This window comes from Xyrauchen texanus, chromosome 6 (genome assembly GCF_025860055.1).
Source record: "Xyrauchen texanus isolate HMW12.3.18 chromosome 6, RBS_HiC_50CHRs, whole genome shotgun sequence".
NCBI classification, from domain to species: domain Eukaryota; kingdom Metazoa; phylum Chordata; class Actinopteri; order Cypriniformes; family Catostomidae; genus Xyrauchen; species Xyrauchen texanus.
This window is the reverse complement of record NC_068281.1, coordinates 27883414-27907639: the sequence shown is the minus strand read 5'-3', so window position 1 is coordinate 27907639 and position 24226 is coordinate 27883414. Positions and strand designations below refer to the sequence as shown.

Sequence of the window (24226 nt, the reverse complement as noted above, 5' to 3'; positions counted from 1 at the left end):
GGGGAAGAGAGTGTGTAAGAGGCAGGACGTGTCTCTGCTGGAGGTCCCTCCTCTCGAGTCTGGCTTGACAAATGAGAAAGGTGCGATTTCCAAGCGGGAAATGTTCCTTTGTTTGGAAGCTGACTCATTTGTATGATTGGGGTTAGTTTAAGCCCCTTTATGCTCTGATTAATATAGCAAGCATACAATGCATGTTGTCAGAATTATATATATACCATTGTGCAGAATGTCACACAAGGATTAATTTGGTAGGAAATATGATACTAAATAATTTTACATTAGCTGGTTGTCCTGTCATAAGTCATGCATGAAACAGTATACAGTACAAAAAACATGTTACAAGACAGTAATGATCCTATACACATTGTCCTGGGGATATACATGTGAACTTATAGACCGTTTGTCTATAATTTAATGAAGAAAGGTCTGGAGTTTGTGTCAATTTCCTATGGGGGAAAGGAGTGAATCACACTTTCTGCATTCCCATAACGATCAGTGGGGGATCAGACATAAATGAAACCTGTATGGGCATCTGGTTGCAACAGTCTTGAGACATATGTTAACTTATTCATTAAATAATGAATAAATGTGTGTCTTATTGGTCCAGATGCTACAGCATGCATGATATTCAAAATATCATCTAATCCAGGGGTCGGGAATCTATGGCTCGCGAGCCACAAGTGGCTCTTTGTTAAAAATCAAGTGGCTCATTGGGTGTCTCACCATTAACCAACACTTGATCGTTTAAAAATTTCTAGAGATAAGTTTCCTGCAAAAAGTGTGGGTGTGTCAAAGGTTGAAGTCAATGACAATGCTTTTTTTTCCTTTCTCCTAAATTTGTGGTACGCCTACTCCTGGTGAATAAGATTTGAAATTAACACACGGCAAATGCTGAATTTTTATGCACAGTGGCGGGTGACCTGTAAGACTTCTTGGAGTGATATACAATAAATTAGACACAAAGACATGCATTTGATGAAACTTGTGTGATTATATTTTGAAGAACAGATGAAAGAAAAGACACCAATGCGTGTCTGATTTGATATGTATGCGCATTGATCTCTGGGAAACTGTGCATGTGTGCGACGAAAGCACTTCATCATGACACACACATGCATAGAGTTCTAGGGCTCGTTCCCCAATAACTATTGATCTTAGCGGTTAAGAGCATTTTCATCAAGCAATTTAATTAATGTTCGTTATTTTTTATGTGCGCCCAGGGTGTGAAATATATATACCAAATGCGATGAGACTCAATCCAGTTCGCAAGCTTCTTGTCCAAATGCAGGTATTTCATGTGCAAGTCATTTTGCTGATATACTCGCAACAAGCGGGTGACCTGTAAGACGTCTCAGATGACACATGACAAGAAATGCTGTTAGTTACATACATATACATACATTATATATATATATATATATATATATATATATATATATATATATATATATATATATATATATATATATATATATATATATATATATATACATACATTATATATAGGTTTTTATGTATTAAACAAAGATGAAAGTTATTAAATCATAAAAATAATACAAGACAACTTGAACCTAAAATTTAATTTTCTTTTCTTTAGGCAGCATTAACTGTATTACCAAAGCGCAATAAAAAACACATTTGGTAAGAACACATTTGGCAGCATTTTTTTGGGAACACATGGGAATGTATTAGGCTTACTTATAATTTTGATTAATATTATCTTTGCATTTATAATTGTCTTTAGTTCTTAATTTGTAGGCTATTAGTAATTTTTCACCTGTTGTCGTTGACAGATGCTTGTGTGATGGCCGTAGGAGATGGTAAATGTTTGGATTTGGGGAAGTGATTTTGTTAGTTTCGTTTAAAGTGCAATTTGAATTTAGAAATGTCTTCTGTTTAAGTTTATCGTGTTTCAATATATTAATATATATTTTTAAAGCTAAATCAATAAAGCAAAAATATTCACTGAACCTTGGCAGGGGGGTTGATTATTTATGTGGATATTGAGATATATTTTTTTAAGGTTGATCATTGTTAAAATATTTTTTACATATCACCCAGCCCAAAAGAAAAGTGAAAATTTTCATGAACAATTGTAAAATGAAGTAATTTTATGGAGGCATGCACAAACACTTGTACTCAAGTCCATATTGCAACATGTAGCCTATTAATTGTTGCATAATTGTTTGTTTTTGAGTAGTCTATGGGCATAATAAACATTTTATTAATTTAAAAACTTTTTTTTTTTTTTGAAAATAGTAAATTATTAGTTTGTGTTATGGCTCTTTTGAAAAAATGCATCAACCAAAAATTAAAAAATTGGCTCAGTAGTGAAAAAAGGTTCCCGACCCCTGATCTAATCTGTTTTGTTTATACAAAACCCCGTTGCGAAGCCCTGCCGGGTATGTCAAAATTAATCGTCCCCTTGGTGCCCCTAGCACGGAGCTTGGATTCGTGTCTTTCACTTCCTGACCCGTCAAGCTGGCTGGCCCAGACCATCCGACTCGGTTACGCAATTCAGTTTGCCAGGCCTCCGCCCCCCTTCGCGGGCGTCTGCGAGTATGCCAAATCCCTGTGCGCGGAAATCGCTACTCTCTTACTCAAAGACGCAATAGAGCCTGTCCCTCCAACTGAGATGAAGAAGGGTTTCTACTGCACTTACTTCATCGTACCCAAGAAAGTCTGCAGTTCAGCGGAGGAATTCGCCTGCGTGTATTTTCCGCGGTACAGTCCCCTTACGAGTGGACCCGTGTCTCCTTTAGGCAATTCCAGCTGCCCTCTGGTCGCTGTGTTGTAGCAACTCCCCCCTCCTTGAGACCGCACCATTTTTCCACATGTGACCTGAGTGGCCCATGTGATGTATTTCACCATTTTACCTCCCCCTTCCTGGGCAGGTGTGGTCTCCATAGGGTCTTTTCCCCCTGAAAGAATAGGAAACTGGGTAACACCCCATTCCCACGATGCGTGTAAGGGCCCCAGCCGTTTTTGGCTCTATGCGAGAAACATGGAGAGAAAAGAGGCCCGGCAAGGCTCGGCCCATTCCAAGGTTGACAAGTGTCACCTTGTTCCCCTGTTTAGTGTAACCAGAATGATTCCGACGACTTTTATGGGGCATTGGGGAAGGGTACGTGCAGTCTGACACAGCTGGTCGCCTTTGCATGTAAAATACCTGCCCGCTCCTGTGTCAGCAGTACACGTACACGGCTCAGCGCATGGCGTGATTTAAACTGGACCCCTAGTGTCGCTTCTTCTGTGTCCTCACGGCCATGTCGCTGAGCCGAGCCACTGTGGTGGCCGGACCATTTCCTGCTCCTAAGTAAAATCCTGAATGAATTCGACGTATTTCCCCGCTTTTATACCCGTATGTCCTGGGGCGGGGTATGCAAATACTGTCTGCCAACTTCTCATTGGCCTTTTTTCATTGATCAGAGGCATATTCGGCACCCAAGAGAGACCCCTAGTGTCGCTTCTTTGACACAACGTCTCGTTCCCTCCATCAGGGAAAGGAGGTTACATACGTAACCTAGACTCTTTTCTTATGTTCATAAATCAAATAGAGTTGCAGGATAATGAAGTACCAAAAACCTTTAAACAGTCCAAGCAACTAATCAAAATCTCTCTAAGATCTTGTTTTATCCAGACCATTAATCCAGCCATGGACACGTAAATCTGATTGGCCTTCTCTTAGAAGAGCCACAGATGAGTTCAAATGACTGTTCTATTTCTTTCCCACCACAACTCAAAGCCTAGATGAGGAGTATTATTCAACACACTTTTCTGGAGGCCATCTTCCTGGTGGAGCCTCACAAATCCTATTGTGTTGCACTGCATACCTCCTTAAAAATGACTGCTCTCCAACACCCACTCTGTGTGATGCCATAGAAAATGTGTCCAGACCAGGGCTTTCAGAGCTCAGATAATAAAACTTGGACTTTAACTGAAGTCTCTGAGAAGAAGTGCAAACTGAACTGTTCCACTCAGTTCAAATCAGGTGCTTGGTACCTCTAGAGACCGGATATCATAAAAAAATCATGGCCTGATCTGTTAGGATTACATGGAACTGACCAAAGCAACAGCTGTGTAACTGTTGGTCAGAGGCTACATGAGACATCTGATTATGGGTTTTCATCTCTCTGATGAAAAATCTTCTTACACCCACCCGCCTATTGGTACTTAGGTAAAGAAAACATGCATAAAATGAAGCATATTAAAATACTTGTTCAAACAGATAGTATTGTTTGTTAGACTATCAGTGTCTAAGATCTGTAATCATAATTTGATTTAGGAACTCGCTTTTTAAAACACAATATTTTGTTGCTATATCTACAGCATTAAAAGAAATGACCACCTCTGCCTGCTATTCTAATAGTGCCAACAGCATTGCTCTCGGGTTATGAAGGGCAGCTCTTCACAAAATCCATTCTCAGTGGGGTGCAGGGTTTGACATAAACCCCATCTACCAGTGCAATAATGCTGCCCTGCCAAGAAAGTAGAAAGAAAACATGTCAATTTATATCTGTATTATGCATTACTCAAGTAGGCTTACAACCTGCAGCTTATTTAAAAATTAAAGCGTAATTTATCTTGCTTGCTTTGTAATGGTCAAGGAATGTTAATTTATTCTATAATAACATTGGGGATAGTTAGATTAACAGATCTTTGATGAATCAATCACTTATTCAAAGCACTATATCTATACTGTTACAGCTGACAAAGGCCAGACTTAAAGGGATTTTTACAACAGGTTCCCTTCACGCTGTGGACTGTAGCGGGATTTCATCCACTGCGCAATGGATTTTCGTGACGTAGTGGATGTTTTAATATGAATGTGAAAATGTTAAGAGCTGTGCATACTGGATGTTTTTAATCCAAACATTTTATTCAGCATGTATATTATGTAGTGTTATGTGTAAATAAAGTGATAGGTAATAATGATTAAATTTCCTGGTAGTATAGTATAGCGCACTAACAACTTTTGAGCATCAGGGATTTTCATGTTTCATGTTCATGTTAATACAAGAGGTATTACTGCTGAGTACTTTGAATGATTTTTTTTTTTGTATATATGATGACTATTATATGTATGTATGTGTATATACACGTATATATACACTCACCTAAAGGATTATTAGGAACACCACTTCAATTTCTCACAAATGCAATTGTCTAAACAACCAATCACATGGCAGTCGCTTCAATGAATTTAGGGGTGTGGTCCTGGTCAAGACAATCTCCTGAACTCCAAACTGAATGTCAGAATGGGAAAGAAAGGTGATTTAAGCAATTTTGAGCGTGGCATGGTTGTTGGTGCCAGACGGGCCGGTCTGAGTATTTCACAATCTGCTCAGTTACTGGAATTTTCACGCACAACCATTTCTAGGGTTTACAAAGAATGGTGTGAAAAGGGAAAAACATCCAGTATGCGGCAGTCCTGTGGGGAAAATGCCTTGTTGATTCTAGAGGTCAGAGGAGAATGGGCCGACTGATTCAAGCTGATAGAAGAGCAACTTTGCCTGAAATAACCACTCGTTACAACCGAGGTATGCAGCAAAGCATTTGTGAAGCCACAACACGCACAACCTTGAGGCGGATGGGCTACAACAGCAGAAGACCCCACCGGGTACCACTCATCTCCACTACAAATTTGCAAGAGCTCACCAAAATTGGACAGTTGAAGACTGGAAAAATGTTGCCTGGTCTGATGAGTCTCCATTTCTGTTGAGACATTCAGATGGTAGAGTCAGAATTTGGCATAAACAGAATGAGAACATGGATCCATCAGGCCTTGTTACCACTGTGCAGGCTGGTGGTGGTGGTGTAATGGTGTGGGGGATGTTTTCTTGGCACACTTTAGGCCCCTTAGTGCCAATTGGGCATTGTTTAAATGCCACAGCCTACCTGAGCATTGTTTCTGACCATGTTCATCCCTTTATGGCCACCATGTACCCATCCTCTGATGGCTACTTCCAGCAGGATAATGTCACAAAGCTCGAATCATTTCAAATTGGTTTCTTGAACATGACAATGAGTTCACTGTACTAAAATGGCCCCCACAGTCACCAGATCTCAACCCAATAGAGCATCTTTGGGATGTGGTGGAACTGGAGCTTCGTGCCCTGGATGTGCATCCCACAAATCTCCATCAACTGCAAGATGCTATCCTATCAATATTGGCCAACATTTCTAAAGAATGCTTTCAGCACCTTGTTGAATCAATGCCACGTAGAATTAAGGCAGTTCTGAAGGCGAAAGGGGGTCAAACACAGTATTAGTATGGTGTTCCTAATAATCCTTTAGGCGAGTGTGTATATATATATATCATCATCATCATATATACAAAAAAAATATATATATATATATATATACACACATATATATATATATATATATATTTATTTAATTTTTTATTCTGTTATGTTTCGAGAACATATACAGCCTTATTCCTTCTTTCATTAATTTGGTTTAGAATTAAAATCTTAACTTTGTTTTGGAAATAAAATATCTACTGCACACATTTTTATTTGTCCTAGTTGTGCTGTCGAAAATTTTAGTTTTAGAGACTGAAAATATCTATCTGTAAATACCTATCTATTTGTATAATTATTCCATTGTCTTGGATGTTGTTTCATAGATGTTTATAATCAATGTATAAATCAAATAAAGGCTATATATTTCTCTGCCTATATCTGTGAAATACGTGACACACTAAAATACAGTATGTGCATTATGGACAATACATAGGCTATATTCTTATAAACTATGGCTTTTTTTGTGATGACAAGAATAAAAAGAAGAACCCGTTTGTCTTTATGTATCCTGCTATCATTGATTGCATTACGGAACAAGTAAAGCAGTCTCGTGGAGATAAAATACAAAACTATGCATATATTCAGTGTTTAAAATAAACACAAACTTTGAACCTGCCAGAGGGAAAATAACATTTGTTATATGGATGAATTTAAACATTAAAGCTTATTAGGGATTGACTAGGAATTGGCATTTTGGTCATTTTGTCTACTCGAGTACTCTGACTAATTACTCCAGTACTCATCAAATACTCAAGGAGCAATTAAATGTTCATAACTGTATATAATAATATATCTGACAACGTCTATGGCTGCTGCATTGCGTCTTGTTGTTCCATTGTATGGTCTATTTATTATTATAGGCTGTTATAAAATAGTATGTTACAAAATGTACAAATGATTGCATGATCAATACATAATGCATCATATTTTGTCATTATGTAAAGGTTCGCTGCCCAACTCTGGTTGCCGTAATAATCTTAGTGCACACCAGTTTTTTTAGTGACTTTCTGAACCGTCTATTTTCAAATAACAGGAGATGCCATAACCATTGCGTTTTAATATGCGTGTTAATTTGAAGTTACGTTTTGAAGATGCTGCATTGTGTTCCATTTAACTGCGATCTGTCTAGCTTTTTGAAACACTCACCTGCTGTACACTGCCACATGTGCCTGGTGTGTGTGTGTGTTCAAATGTTCGCTGTTGTGAGGAAAGCCGCGATGCTCTGTATTGTTGTTGCTGTGATTCATGAAGTGTTCCATTCAACTCGGAGAGTCTGAATTTCCACCTTTCAACTGAGGAAAGTGCAACAGAATGACACTTTGTATCGGATATTTAACTTAGAATCTTGAGCGGACATCTTCATTCATTTCATCGAGATGCAGGTGTGTTAGGGCTGGGCTATAAAACGATATCGATATATATCACGATAAAAAAAATCCACAATACGTTTTTGAGGAGTGGGGCGGACGAAATCCGCACCACTGCCAATCCTACGATCCACATTGCGAGCATGACGCTCGACTTTCATAGGAATGAATTTAAAGCGCTCTCAGCTTCGCTCACAACGCAGCTGTGGTAACGTAGGGTCAGACTGGATGAACTTGCTAATGCTAGCTGCCTTGCTAACAATTAGGTTATGTCAGACACCGGATTGATTCCATCCGCACCGCATGACTTCATGACAACGGTTGCGCCCTCTCATCGTCAGAGCGCGACAGAACAACAGTGATGTGGACAACAGCTCTGATCTTTCTGCGCTGTAATATTGTTCACTAGCACCAAACATGCATCATCAGTTTAATGATAAACAAATCGATTTCTGTTCTAATTTTGTGAAAATTCATTAGATGTCTGGAATGGATAAGGAAAGACCAAAATTACTAGTTGGGTAGACTAGTCTCTCACTTTAATGAAAATATACAAATGTTTTTTAAATTAAAAGAAAAACATTTTCTAAATTTTCTCTCGGGACACCCCTGAACCCACATTCAGCATCATTCCACAGTCACAAGGTCTTCTATGCCCCATATTTGTGTATCTGAATCTAAAGAAATATAAAAAATATTTCATTCTAATGTAAAAATATTCCAACAAATACTGGTCTGCTGTCACTATGCTATATTGATAAACTATAAAATATTTTAATATTTTGGTAAAAGATCCCGCAGACCCCACTGCTTTGGCCGTCTCTGGACCCCCTGTGCAGTTTTGTAGAGACTATTTTGACTGTTTAGAATGTATTTTTTCTTCTTTTCTTCCGTCAACATTGAAATAAAAAAAAGAAAGTGCAATGTGTAAATGTATATCGTGATAAATATCAATATCGAACAATATGAAAAAGATTATCGTGATAAAAATTTTGGCCATATCGCCCAGCCATAAGGTGTGTGTTACGTCATGCAGGGCAGGGAGGTTTACAGCCAATGACAAATATTCACTTTTATTAAATAATATCCATTAAAGAGTCAAAGTGATAAAAATAAGCTCCCTCTTTGACACATTTGTGTTTAGTTGTCAGGTAATTGTCACTGGATTCGAATTAAATGAATAGTCACATCATGCGTGATCACTAATGATCATCGTTTTCATGATCGATCATTGCTGCCATGTCCGAGTACCCGAGTCCTCATGCCCATCCCTGATACAAACACAGATGTCAAGTGTTAGTAGATAAACTTTTAATTAGCCAATAATAAAGCCTGTCAAAGATTACCATGGTTCCCATGGGACCAGAACCTGTCTGTTGCTCATCCGAGTAGCGCAAGAGGGAAATGTGTCCACACTTGTGTAGGCAGAGGAGCGGGGTTCGTGACAGTACTCCCCCCTCTGAATAGGACGGCTCCTGGCGGCCGCGGGAGGCGGTGCAGGATGATCGGGGGACAGACAAAGGGAAGTGAGACAGTCCATGGGCAGTTCAAGGTAAGGTCAGGGGGAACATAGTGGACAGGCGGGTGGTCGGGAGATCTAGGGGGCAGCCGTAGGGCAGAGACTGGGACAGGGGGTCTGGAAGGCGACTGGAGGACAGGGACTGGGTCCGGGGGTCTGGAAGGTGACCACCGGACAGGAACAGGGTCAGGAGGCCAGGGAAGAGGCCACAGGACAGGGAGAGTGTCAGGGGGCCACCGGACAGGGTCAGGGGGCCAGGGAAGAGCCGTGAAAGGCCGTAGCAGGCTCGAGGGGCGGAGCTCTAGAAAGCTCTGGAGTCTTTGGGATCAGAGCCGTGAGAGGCTCGGGAGGTGGAGCCGTGGGAGGCTCTGGAGGGGGAGCCGTAGGAGGCCCGAGAGGCGGAGCCGTAGAAAGCTCTGGAGTCTTTGGGAGCAGAGCCGTGAAAGGCTCGGGAGGTGGAGCCGTGGGAGGCTCTGGAGGGGGAGCCGTAGGAGGCTCTAGAGGCAGAGTCCTGGAAGGCTCAAGAGGCTTGGGGGACGGAGCCCTGAGAGGCTCGAGAGGAGGAGGAGCCCTAAGAGACTCGAGAGACGAAGCCGTGAGAGGCTTGAGGGGTGGAGCCATGAAAGACTCGAGGGGTGGAGCCCTGAGAGGCTCGAGGGGAGGAGGAGCCTTGAGAGGCTTGAGGGGAGGAGGAGTCCTGAGAGGCTCGAGAGGGGAAGCCCTGAGAGGCTTGAGAGGGGGAGGAGCCCTGAGAGACTCGAGAGGCGAGCCGTGAGAGGCTTGAGGGGTGGAGCCATGAAAGACTCGAGGGACGGAGCCCTGAGAGGCTCGAGGGGAGGAGGAGCCCTGAAAGACTCGAGAGGGGAAGCCCTGAGAGGCTTGAGAGGGGGAGGAGCCCTGAGAGACTCGAGAGGTGAAGCCGTGAGAGGCTTGAGGGGTATTTTGTAACCCGCACACACACACACAAGATGAGACAGTCACAATGTCGGATGAAACTGCTTTATTAATAGAAAGCAGTGCAGGCAAAAGTACAAAGGGCAAATCCAGTGAAGAGTTGTCGAGGGAAGCGTAGGGTCAAAAGCCGGGGAATCAAAGTATCGTAAGGGGCAAATCCGGGAGAGAGTGGTAAACGAGAGCGGGAGGTCGAAGCCGGGAAAACAGTTAACAATTCGGGCGAAGAACTAGACGGGACTAGCGGGATCAAAGACAGGGGAACAAGGGAGCTGGCAAGCTAAGGGGTAAACAAGAGGAGGTCAGAACTAGACGAGACTAGCGGGGGCAAAGATACGGAAACTAAACACAATAACCAACACCCGTGAAACGGATGTGCTGTGGTATTTATAGGGAAGGTGCAGGTGTAAACAATGAAAGGTGATGAGACGAGTGCAGGTGAAACTAATGTGCAGGAGGATTGGAAGCGCGTGAGAAACCTCGAGGAAGGGAGATAACCTACGAGCTTGTGAGCCAGTAGGAGCAAAGTGGGCGTGAGGGCTCGAAGCGAGCAAAAAGAGCGTGAAACGCCGAGGGGGCGGAGCGAGGGAGTGAGGTCGAGGGAGTGAGTGTGTGTGCGACGGCCGGGATGGGGCAGAGGAGCGGGGTTCGTGACAGTACTCCCCTCTGAATAGGACGGCTCATGGCGGCCGGGAGGCGGTGCAGGATGATCGGGGACAGACAAAGGGAAGTGAGACAGTCCATGGGCAGTTCAAGGTAAGGTCAGGGGGAACATAGTGGACAGGCGGGTGGTCGGGAGATCTAGGGGGCAGCCGTGAGGGCAGAGACTGGGACAGGGGGTCTGGAAGGCTGACTGGAGGACAGGGACTGGGTCCGGGGTCTGGAAGGTGACCACCGGACAGGAACAGGGTCAGGAGGCCAGGGAAGAGGCCACAGGACAGGGAGAGTGTCAGGGGGCCACCGGACAGGGTCAGGGGGCCAGGGAAGAGCCGTGAAAGGCGGAGCTGTGGAGGACTTGGGAGACGGAGCCTTGGAAGACAGAGCCGTGAGAGACTCGGCAGGCGGGGTACTGAGAGGCTGAGGAGGCGGCGCCATGGGGAGCCCAAGAGACAGGGCAGAGGGAGGTGGTGCCGCAGGAGGCTCTAGAGGCGGAGGCCTGGAAGGCTCTGGAGGTGGAGCCGAAGGAGGCTTTAGGGGCGAAGGCCTGGAAGGCTCAGGAGGCGGAGCCAATGACGGTGGCGCCGTGGGCGGCTCTAGCGAGGTAGGCCTGGAAGGCTCTGGAGGTGGAGCCGAAGGAGGCTTTAGGGGCGAAGGCCTGGAAGGCTCTGGAGGTAGAGCCAAGGGAGGTGGCGCCGTGGGAGGTCCCCGAGGCGACGACCTGGCAGGCTCTGTAGTCTCGGGGGGTAGAGCCGTAGCAGGCTCGAGGGGCGGAGCTCTAGAAAGCTCTGGAGTCTTTGGGATCAGAGCCGTGAGAGGCTCGGGAGGTGGAGCCGTGGGAGGCTCTGGAGGGGGAGCCGTAGGAGGCCCGAGAGGCGGAGCCGTAGAAAGCTCTGGAGTCTTTGGGAGCAGAGCCGTGAAAGGCTCGGGAGGTGGAGCCGTGGGAGGCTCTGGAGGGGGAGCCGTAGGAGGCTCTAGAGGCAGAGTCCTGGAAGGCTCAAGAGGCTTGGGGGACGGAGCCCTGAGAGGCTCGAGAGGAGGAGGAGCCCTAAGAGACTCGAGAGACGAAGCCGTGAGAGGCTTGAGGGGTGGAGCCATGAAAGACTCGAGGGGTGGAGCCCTGAGAGGCTCGAGGGGAGGAGGAGCCTTGAGAGGCTCGAGGGGAGGAGGAGTCCTGAGAGGCTCGAGAGGGGAAGCCCTGAGAGGCTTGAGAGGGGGAGGAGCCCTGAGAGACTCGAGAGGCGAAGCCGTGAGAGGCTTGAGGGGTGGAGCCATGAAAGACTCGAGGGACGGAGCCCTGAGAGGCTCGAGGGGAGGAGGAGCCCTGAAAGACTCGAGAGGGGAAGCCCTGAGAGGCTTGAGAGGGGGAGGAGCCCTGAGAGACTCGAGAGGTGAAGCCGTGAGAGGCTTGAGGGGTATTTTGTAACCCGCACACACACACACAAGATGAGACAGTCACAATGTCGGATGAAACTGCTTTATTAATAGAAAGCAGTGCAGGCAAAAGTACAAAGGGCAAATCCAGTGAAGAGTTGTCGAGGGAAGCGTAGGGTCAAAAGCCGGGAATCAAAGTATCGTAAGGGGCAAATCCGGAGAGAGTGGTAAACGAGAGCGGAGGTCGAGCCGGAAAACAGTTAACAATTCGGGCGAAGAACTAGACGGGACTAGCGGGATCAAAGACAGGGGAACAAGGGAGCTGGCAAGCTAAGGGGTAAACAAGAGGAGGTCAGAACTAGACGAGACTAGCGGGGGCAAAGATACGGAAACTAAACACAATAACCAACACCGTGAAACGGATGTGCTGTGGTATTTATAGGGGAAGGTGCAGGTGTAAACAATGAAAGGTGATGAGACGAGTGCAGGTGAAACTAATGTGCAGGAGGATTGGAAGCGCGTGAGAAACTCGAGGAAGGGAGATAACCTACGAGCTTGTGAGCGAGTAGGAGCAAAGTGGGCGTGAGGGCTCGAGCGAGCAAAAAGAGCGTGAAAAGCTTGAGGGGGCGGAGCAAGGGAGTGAGGTCGAGGGAGTGAGTGTGTGTGCGACGAAGCGGGGATGGGGCAGAGGAGCGGGGTTCGTGACAACTTGAATAAATGCAAAAAAATGTCTGATGGGGTATGGCGCTTGTCAGTAATTCCACTAACTGGGGTTGATTTCAGAGTACGTAAACTTTTGGACGCAACATGCCCATTTCACGACTGATTATGTTGGCAGGCCGGTTCTAAGTGCTTAGAAGTGGAGGATGCTGCAGACTTTTTTTTAAAATAAGGTACCATCTATAATGAGCCTAACTTACATCAAAGAAGGTGTGTTGAAGAGAATAGGACACAGGTTTTTGCATGGAAAATGTTCACAACTTTTTAGTAAATTCCCCCCATGTAAACAGCACAGGACAACATAATAAGTCCTCATAATCAGTTGTTTATGGCACTATTGTGTACAGCAAATGTATTTAATGGAAGAACAAGGTAATATCTGTAATTTCAATTTTGTTTACATTGACTACAGCATCAGCAACATAAGCAAACACATTTAGGAGATATTAGGTTAGATATATAGACATGTGACATGTGAATATGGGTGTGTGTGTGTGACCCTGAGCCACCTCTACAGCATGGAAACATATCTCTCCCAGTGAACTTCAACTCAACCCCGACTTCTCTCTCTCCTGCATGCTCCAGACACTGAGATCAGATTTCTTCATGAAAAGAAGACTAAGAGGAACCGCACGTTGTCCAGCAAACAAAATCCTCTCTATCAGATTACTGTAAGCAAGAAAGGCCCTGTAGGGTGCAAGTGAGGATTTATTTGTTGTTTAATACCACATGTTCAAAAACAATGGCTTGCCCTGTATAACAGATAGTCTGTATAACCCTACCTTCCCCATACATGTGTCCTATCCAGAAACGTTGCATCAAGTTGATGATTCCAGAGACAAGCAATGTATTCATCCACACTGAACACGACACTGCTGCACAATGCAGCACAATCTTAGCCAACCAGACATTTTTAATGTTTAATGCACAGTTATAAGGTCTGGGATTTTGGACCAATCAGAGTCTAACATGGTTGTCGCAGGACAAATACTGAATAAATATATACATGGAATAAATTCCTTTTGTTGTCTTATCGCATTGCATGTGATGGACCTTTCACTCATAGGGCCCTCTTAAACTACAAGATGAAGCCTTCTTTCACTTGTTTACACAGCCTGACTGGTATATGACTGGTAAAATTTCTACCACTATCCATTTCATAAATTTGTGCACAACAATTTTTCTAATCTATTAATGAGCGCTCCTCCTTTGAGGAGTCAGTCTGTACTCCCTTCAAATCCAGTCAATGAGAGTGAATTCCACTGCGCTGATGTACGTTTTTAGTCTTTTATACAAGAATTCTATATTATTTTGAGCTTAGAAAGACGCTAAATGTTATGTCTCAGGAGAAAAGCATAGAAGGGAAGGGGCTCATAGACCTGGATTACTGTTTGAAATGCTAATTTTAAGGTTTTAACTAGAGAATTAAACATATTTGACTTAATGTATAACATCTGTCTTTGCTAATAAGTTAGCTAACTGACAAAATAAGGCAATTCTATAGTGAAAATATCAGATGTACAAGAAAACAATGTTCCCATCAACTCATTTAATTAAAAACAGCTGAGTGTGCCCTGCTTTGGAATAACCTTGAAATATAATTTGAAACAAACTTCTGATAAATCAGCGTGGTCTTTGCCAAATAATGGGTATCATCCAAGGGTACTACAAGAATTGTGCAGCCTTGTGAAAAGCTCCTTGAATCATCTTTAAGAGTTGTGGTTTATAAATCAGGGATTAAAAAAAGAGAACATATGCTTCTTAAAGATGTTGCTAGCAAAGGGCTAATGATTACTACCAGCAGGACTAGCAAAGCCTGCTAGACTAATTACATCTGATAAAATCAATCCAGCTTTGCCTTGCTTTTGTCTATGCTCTTGCCTGGCATGGCTTTAAACTTTCAGGAGAGCACACCTTCAGCAAAACTTGTTATTAGTCTTCTAATAATTGTACTTTTTGGTGGTTTGACTGTGAGTAAAGCTTGATTTATCACAAAAAAGTGCTGTGGCAGTACAATGTTACCAGTGCTTTTCAAGAGTGGGGAAGAACATACTCTTGTTATTGGTGTCTGAAATGTTGCAGTACACAAACATTGACATATATTAAAGAAGAAAACGAAAAAATAATGAAGCTTAAATCTGTTTTTGCAACAAATATAAGTGCGAATAGACAAACCATCTGATTATGAAAGCTGAAAAAAGTGTTACGTCAGATTGCGAATAACAGTACAATGAGTTAATGTATTGCTAAGCTACGTAAGTTCAGCCAAAGTCTTTCTAGCAAGTCAGTCCACAGTCGGCAATCATTGGAACACTTCCGGGAGGCTATTTCCAGTCATGCCAGTGCAGCTCCTATCTACTTTTTTTTCCCGGCTCGTATAGCTAATGTGCATGTGTGTTAGCAAATTGGTTGACAGGCAATGTCTCTTTCTAAAAGGGGATAGTCTCTTTTACCTGTAAGGTGGGAATTCCTTTCTACAAACATTGACCAATGGGTGCTAGAGCTTCTTAGTTGGGTGTCCCGATTTCTCCCATTAATTTTAATAGAAGAGGCCCGTCTCTGCTAAATAGTCTCTAGTTCCTCCCATTTAAAAGCTCGACTAACCATCATCGAGAAGCTGGGCTTCCAGATGGGACTAAAATACATTGAGTGAAAGCCCAATGTCCAACAAGCAATGAGATGCTTTTTCAATGCAAATAGCAAACTCAAAAGACTCACAGAGAAGCACATCATCTGGGCAGAACCCAAAATAATGTGTTTGGAGTCTCTTGTCCAATCAACACTGATTTGAATGGTACTGGTATCTTCCTTAAACTTCAATAGTGCAAAGCAGATCTGCTTCGAAAGTGTAAAAATGTACTGCTCACTGTAAAGGTCTAGGGGATCAAAGCAAAGGGCATTGGCGAAACACAACTGTAGGAGGTGCTGATGTCAAAAATTACATATGAAGCATCAGAGGACTAAAGTCTGACCAATGTTTTAAATATCATGTCTTAAACTAAAGCAGGCATTTACAACATTGACAATTTCAAGATTAAATATGCTTCAACTTAAAACACACCTAGGCAGCCTAGGCAACGTGTCTTAAACTCCTCCAAGTTTATCAGTGAGGAAGTGCTGGTAGGAAAGGCCCTTCTCTCAGAACAATGCTATCTGAGAGCTCTGATGTTGCACTGCTGACTTCTGCTCAGTCAAACAGCTCCAGAACTTCTAACCAACAGTGGCAAGTTTAGCACACTGATACTGGCTTAGGAGAGATGACTCACCATGGAGTAAATGTGTAGCAGGACTTTTCTATCCCTGGAGTGGCAAATAATAAGCAGACAAATATGCACATTATAATGAAATAACTCAGGACACAAAAATGCCTTTCTAGCACTCATTTAAAAAGGATTTCCAAGTTTGTCCACAATGCATTTCATAGGCTGCCCTTGCTAACATGTGGAGCGTAATTGACAACCCACAACTCGTGAGGTTTTAATTTCTTGCTTTGAATAAACTGAAAGATTGCTAATTATGTTCTTACCATTTATTCTTACACTGTTAAAGTGTTACCCTAATGGAATTTTTCACCCAAAAATGTAAATTCTCTCATCATTGACCCTCATGCCATTCCAGATGTGTACAACTTTCTTTCTTCTGCAGAACACAGAGAAAGATTTTTTAGAAAAATCTCAGCTCTGATGGTCCATACAATGCAAGTGAATTGTGACCAAAACTCTGAAGCTCATAAAATCACATAAAGCAGCATTAATGTTAACCATACATCTCCAGCGATTAAATCCATGTCTTCTGAAGCGATCCAATCAGTTTTGGGTGAGAATAGGCCAAAGTGTAGCTCAATTTTCATTATAAATCTTGCCATTGCAGTCTCTAGGCATGATCATAATGTCAAAGCTTGATTACATTTCCTAGTGCTTGACATATGCGCATAGCACTAGATGGCACTAGGAAGTGTAATCGAGCATGTACTCATGAAGTCATTATCGTCAAGGAGTCTGCTGATGTCAAGATTTATGGTGAAATAGGAGTTATTTGTTGGTCTGTTCTCATCCAAAAACCGACTGGATTGCTTCTGAAGACATGAATTAAACCACTTGAGTCAAATGCTTCCTTTAGTTGCTTTTTTGGAGCTTCAAAGTTTTGATCACCATTCAGTTACATTGTATGAACCTACAGACCTGAAATATTCTTCTAAAAATCTTTTGTGTTCTGCTGAAGAAAGAAAGTCATACACATCGGAGATGGCATGAGTACCTTTTTTTTGCCAAAGGTGGGTTAGGGACCGTCTGAAAAGTCTACACATTGTGCTAAAATGGTGGACTGTGTCTATAACAACTCATCAACAACTCTAGGAAGTTATTTTACAACTTCAAAGTGGCAACCCTACTTATGCCACCTCCGAAGTAACCCACCTTAGGCAAAAAAAAGTTAAAAATGAACAAGCTAGAATGATTTCATCGAGACACCATTGGACCACCTTAAATACGGGACAAATCACGTGGTGAACTATTCCTTTAAAGAGTTATTTCTAACTGATCTAACCCTTAAAATTAGCTTTGTTGCTCTAACCTAATTTATTAAGGATGATTCAGTGATGATAAATAATATTTTTTTACTTGATTAAAAACAGTTTATTTAGGAGTTACCTCATATGTTTAGGATAATATGTTTCTCAGTGTACTCTTCTTATGGTAAATTTGCTATGTGACTATAAATAGTTACTTAAGTTAAAGGTGAAGTTTGTAATTTCTGTGGCTTTAGCAGTACTATACAAAATTGCAATCAGTTTGTTTAAGCAGCCCGAGTGGTCCCAACATAATAACATTGGCTAAACCAAAGGTGGGACTACCTATTTTTATATGGAAGACTGAGGAAGTGTCTGAAACTTGTTTGAAAAACATCATTTGTCAGATGTCATTATTTTTGCAATTCTGTTTGGTGCTGCTAGTGGCACAGAAATTACATGCTTCTCCCTCACTACAGTTGTGCAGTGGTGACAACAGCTTAAAGGAGAATGTCTTTCTCTCTGCTGTGTTAAGCAGGAGCTGGTGTAAATCAAAGCCGCAGTGGCAGTCATTGGGTGCACCACTCTGACATTACTGTGGGCAGGCTGAGTAGAGACAAGATGGGCTCTCACTGAGGGCTGGATATACTGCCGGCCGCAACCACACACACACGCACACACAAACTTGTTTTTATATCATTGTGGGGACTCTCCATAGACTTCCATGCAGTTTAAGGATTTTATACAGATCTAACAATAATTTCTATCCCCTAAGCCTAACCCTAAACATAACCCTCACAGAAACCTTTTAGCATTTTTACATTTTCATAAAACATTTTTTTTAGTATGTTTAATAAACCATTTCCTTCATGGGTACCGCTGGCTGGGACAAATGTCCCCACAAGGATAGTAAAATCTGAGATCACCTACTTTGTGGGGACATTTGGTCACCACAATGTAGTACAAACATGTACACACACACAAACACACACACACACACACACACACACACACACACGCACACAAACACATACGCACACAAACACATAGGCACACACCTTTACACTACAAACGCTATCCACCCCTTTAAGGTTTACCTCATATTCCCACCCTATAGTCAGGGTTGGTATGGTTTTTCTCATCTCTGAACAAGAATACCTAGAGTAAACAAATAGAAAAGACATTTTTCAACCCAGGTACAAATAGGAATGGCCACACAGCGCAACAATTTGCACCCTGATAGTCTGGTGCCAGACAAATCTAAGACAAAATGCAAATAGTATTGTTGGAAACGTGCCCTGTAGGATAACCCATGTGCTGAGATATTTAGCAAACTGGCTCTTATGTGTTGGCAACCTGTGGTCAAATCCGGCTCAATCATAGCCAAGGTACACTCTCATTAGCTATGTTTCCATCCATGTTGTGAATTTATTTTATGCAAAATAAACATATCGCACAAACACTGTGCAAATAAAGCCACGTTTCCATCCCATGTGTTCAAAAGAACAAAATCTCCACTTCCAGAGAAATTGTAGTCACTGTGAGATTTATTTATAAAATACTCATGGTTTAGAACATGCAGACAAAGCACTGTAAAGAACTTTGTTCTTGTTTGTATGTCTGGGAGCGACAGCACGTCACACAGTTCGGAAAGCACAATGTGTGTGCGTTCCTCCATTCTTCTGACTTTACCATGCAGATCTACAGTGTAAGATATTTTTCAAAATTGTCAATCAACCTACTCTATGGCACAGTTCAAGTTTGTATTCGTCTAATTTACTCTACAAACTCTATGCAGGCTTTGAATTTTCTAGACACTATTATTTCAGAATGACCAGAGCAACATTTCAGAGGCAATGATTGTTTCGCTAGTAAGTCCAGTAATTAACTAATTATTCAGTCATTGAACGAGTTATTGTGCTTCTTGTATTCCTAATAAATTAAATAGGAGTTTATTCAGCAAATGTGTTTCCATCATATTTTGCATAATGCAAATAGCATATGTTTTAATTATACTAGTAGGTTATTACAATATATATAATATACTATGCATGTTCTATATTTGCACCAGGGTGCAAATAGCATCTGTTAATTTTAATTAGTCACTCTGACAAAGTCTATATAAAAAAGGCAAATGAAACCGAGCTATGACACAATTTCCCCAGCATTCGTCTTCTTGTTTCCCACAATTCACACCAAAAACATCCATAGACACTCAGTTTCTTTCCCCTAGGCACACTCTGAACACCACTATGGATTTACTTTTCTGAAAGGAGATTAGATTGAAACAAAAAAATTTTCCAACAAAACAATGAGCAAGTCAAAAGGAGCAAAACAAGAAAAACAAAAGGTTAGCTAGTTATGGTTAATGAGGACCATATGCCCTACCTTCACTGGTAGCCGCATTCTTTGGAGCTTTGGTCGAGGTCTGATCTGTACTTGAACTTAGGTCGGAGGAAATACTGGAACTGCCTTTCCCTAAAATCACAAAGAGAACCCAAAACACATCAGGACACCCAGTGAAATAACACAAATAGAGAATCAACATTTTAGCAAGTCAGAGAAAGCAAAAGAAATAGATAAATACAAAGAGTCATGGAATCTTCAAAACTATTCTTGTAGTTTGCCACCCTTGGTGCTCACAATACACAAATCTCTCATTCTTACATGTGTCAAGAATGGACAGTTTTTTTTTTTTAAACGGGCTGTGATGATGTTTAAAATTTGTCAACAGAATTCAAAAAATCTTATGATAAATACCATACATTCTTTTTTTGTCCGCCACAAACTTTGAACAACAAACCAGATGCCTCCCACATATACTCCCTGGTGGCAGGGACAAGGAAGTACTCTTAACAAAATTGTCCAAAGAGAAACTCTTAAGCAACCTTGTTTAATCTGACCTAAACTGAGTTTGCAAATTGGTGCCATTCAATTGAGACTTCTGGGGGTTATTCAAATAAAAATGCTATATATAAAAATAAAGAGAGTCAGAGTTAATATAAAATAGAGTTAAAATCACTACTAGAAACATATGTCAATAACCCATTAGCAACTGTGTATTTGTTTGGACTCTAACATGAGAACTCTTTGCTTTACAATCTCTGATAAATTACAGTTTCAAAATTAAGAATGACAATAGTAAATATAAACTTTACTATTTCATTGGTGTGAAAGTTTCCAAAACATTTCTGTTGCAATGCAACTTCAGATAATCAGGTCACATATGAAGCATGTTTACAGGCTCGATGAAAGAGCAAACACAAGCAGAGTTCACATAACATTTATTTTACCATAAATGGTCGGACACGGTCCACATGCGAAGCGACAAAAAACTAAACAAAAAACGAGTTTTGCTCTGCAAACAAACCTGTTGTCCACTAAATAATCTAACAGTGATATTTTGACCTTTAGGTAGGGGAGGCCCTAAATCGTTTCACCATCCATCCGGAACTGTACAAGAATCCCCCCCAGACCATGATTAACAATTCCATCAGTGCTGTTTTAATACCAAATACCCCTCCAAATTGCTACTTTTAATAAACAAAATACAATACAAAAACAATATACCACAGTTTTGCATTGCCTGTTTAGTGGTTACATTAGTTTTTTCAGAAAGAAGACTATAATGTTAAAATGACATGAAAGCACTATGCTTATCCATCAGTGAACACTTAAAATAATCTGAAAGACACGTTAGCATCCTTAAGAAATAAGCACCATTTTAAAGGTTTGCATTTTGACTTTATTTTTGTCAAATGTTACTCTAAATGAGGTCATTTGAATGATTCTCTTTGGAAAGTTCACTTACTTGGCTCTAAAAGTAATAGTGGGACTGGAACAGATCCAGAACATCCTGATTCTGTTTTGAGAGAGAAAATTTAAGATGGAAAAATATGTGGTCTTTGAATGCTTCATAGTATAATTGCCAAATTAAACATGAAATAACAATTGTTCATTAGTGGATCCACGGAAGATGCACATAAGGCTCATGGTTTGTTGTTTGTAAAACAAATGCAGAGGAGAAAGAATGGTTCTCTGTGAAATCACCTCATTAGTCAATCACTTAAATAAACATGAGTAAGCATGCCAATGTTTTTAAGGCACTCAAACACCACATTATATAGAATAGAAAAGTACATATTTAAAATGTGTTGGCTTTCAAACTGCAGTTTTGTTGTCTTTTATGTGGTGCATTTGACTGCATCATAGAAGATGAGCTGCGTAAAGTATTCAGTATGCAGTTAAATAAATCGCGTAAGGTCCCAGCAGTAGAAATAACTGACTTAATGGCCTATCAATAAACAAAATTAACATACAGCCCTAAATGTCAAGAGATAACATCAAACATTGCAATAGATGGTGATATGTGAAATATGTCTTTGGAAAGTTCTTGGTATTCTCATTGAATGCCAGTCTTGAGGGCAGGCCAAACCTTGACCTTCCAGAGGAGGTCTGGTGTGTTTTAGTCTGGCATGAGTGCTCATCGTTAATCGAATATGATCAGTGGCAACGTTTATCATCCACATTTCAATGGACAACCTCTGCTCTGGCCAATAATAACTGTACAGTGTATCAAACACATGTTGAGGATCATGCAAAAATTCACCCTTGAGCTAAGATGACAATATGTGTTATACCATGGTGTGTTTGAACACTCAATTCTGATTGGCTGGAATGTGTGCGTTAAAACCACTTAGTGCACATGTAGTTCCAGTCAGTTTTAATCACCTTTATATATTAATGCACATACTCTCCTGTCCTCCATAATAAGACAATGCGAGAGATTTATGCCTCTGTGCAAATGACCTCTGGATGCAAATCTAGTCTCAGAGCTGGAATTAACCGTCACATCACAAAACAACATCATCAAGTCAAAAAAAGTCATTAAATGCTACAGGAAACATGGAAAAGACATCTGTGTTCATCAGCCCTGTATTACTTACCCAAAGAGCTTGTAAGGAAAGTATGGTTTGGCATTCAGCTGTTTTGCACAAAGGGGGAGAGAAGGCATCTGGGACTTATTAAATGTGTCTTTCACCGTCCGGCAAGACGAGGCGAGATGATTTCAATTGTAATTTGATAAACATCATCTAATATTCCTGACCTGCTCAACATGTGCCAACTTTAGCTGCTAGAGTGTGGCCCGTGAGCACACTTTGTTGATTAAAGCTCTGAATGGATGGATAACATGCAGCCTTTTGCCATTTAGTAAACACGTAAGGCCATGTTGCGATGTCAATTCTCATGAAATATACATGAACATCACAACATTTTTGCAATTCAACATGTACATGCTGTATAACAAGTTTGGCTACAGTTTTACAGTGAAACGTCCAGCTGGAGGTGCCAAAATCCAGTAAGATGGTGTCGTATTCAGATGTGGTTTTAAGTTGAATTTTAGATAATACATTTTTTTTTTTAAAACATAACTCCCTAATCTAAAACTTTTGCCTCTCCTCGTGTAGTGTAAGTCACGTCCGCAGTGGCGTTTTTTCCTCATTAATGTGAAAATGACAAAGAATAGAAATGTATTACTACATGATCTGAGGATTGCCAAACTCTCTACATTATGTGGCTATTATTATTTCTGGACTGAGTATTTAAACACGTAGTTTTTAACCTGTTAACTGTAGACCTATTGAAAGACCCATAGATAAAGTTAACCCTTATTGTTATACTTCCAATAAAATTAGTGCTGTAAAAATCAGTGACAGCTGTAACTAAACAATCCTGGAACGTGACGATGGTATAAGCAGAATAATCCACTTTGAGTCCTTTTTTGTCTATAAATCTCCACCTTTGACCAGCCCTGACCAGGACCATGTTGTGAGCTTGTTCTAAGTAATGATGGCATCCTAATGAATGAATCCTAGGTCTATACATAAAATTAACTCTTCAAGCACCCATATATTCATCAGGATTAATTCCCATTATCAAAATGCAGTTCATGCAGACATCAGAGAAATAGAAATAATTTTGTGATATTGACTGTACATTTGTCAAATGTATTAAGGCAAAATGCCAGAAACAGCTAGTCTAATATGTTTACTGTCCATGTTTAAAGGGTTACCTTTCAAATGTATCCAAACCTCATGCTTTGACAGAAAATGACAAGAATGGTTGAAACAAAAGATGCTGTATGGATACTATAATCTAGAACGAGTATAATGACGTTGACACAACTATGGCTGCAGTACGGCGAGATTTAACAGTGGAAAAGCAGCATTGTGGCTGGCTCTGAGAGTTTGATTTTGGCACTCACCTTCACTCCCGCTCTGTTTCCCATTGTTCGCACCCATCCTGCGGAATGCATAATCTAGCGTCTCCGCTCCGTAAAAGTATCCATATGCGTAAAACACGCACAACTAAAGAAAATATGTGACGAAAATTCTTCAAAGACTGCTTTCAGAAACAGTTCGATCCTCTCACATATTTAATACATCAAGAAAAGTAGCAAAAACGGTAAAACACGGAGCAGCTATTATGCAATCGCTTAAAACGCTATCGCAAACGACAGTTTAAAAACTATAAGAGTTCAGATGAAAAATTGGATAGGGATTTTCTTTAGGTTAACACCTCTTCGTCTCTAGACAGCCCGAATTCATCCAACGGAGAGACTGGAAACCAGATACTTGTTGCGTCAGGACCACGCATTTGCTCTTGCAGAATCGGACTGTTACCATGCATATACTTCCAGAGTCTGCATGTGAGCGAGAATGATTTGACCTCTTTCTTGTACAGCAATGCATTTGAAGACGCACCGCTTCATAATACGTCACAGATATACAACGGACATTTCTAAGGCTTGCAATGTTTAAGA

The 24226-nt window shown here is 41.4% G+C and overlaps 1 protein-coding gene across 3 annotated transcripts in view; it reads right to left on the bottom strand.

Moving 5' to 3' along the window:
• LOC127644954 (F-box/LRR-repeat protein 7-like) overlaps positions 1-24001 on the bottom strand; it is a 57985-nt gene extending 33984 nt beyond the window's left edge. For 2 of the 3 annotated variants that reach the window (XM_052128415.1, XM_052128416.1), the window contains exons 1-2: positions 23669-24001; positions 19792-19881 (exon numbers count right to left, since the gene is read on the bottom strand). In XM_052128415.1, coding sequence (XP_051984375.1) covers positions 19792-19881; positions 23669-23705 — 127 coding nt within the window. In that variant the 5' untranslated portion in view covers positions 23706-24001. Of the gene's footprint in view, positions 1-19791; positions 19882-21214; positions 21266-23668 lie in introns of all 3 variants that reach the window. The other variant, XM_052128414.1, reaches the window with a different exon arrangement.
• Positions 24002-24226: the final 225 nt, after the last annotated feature.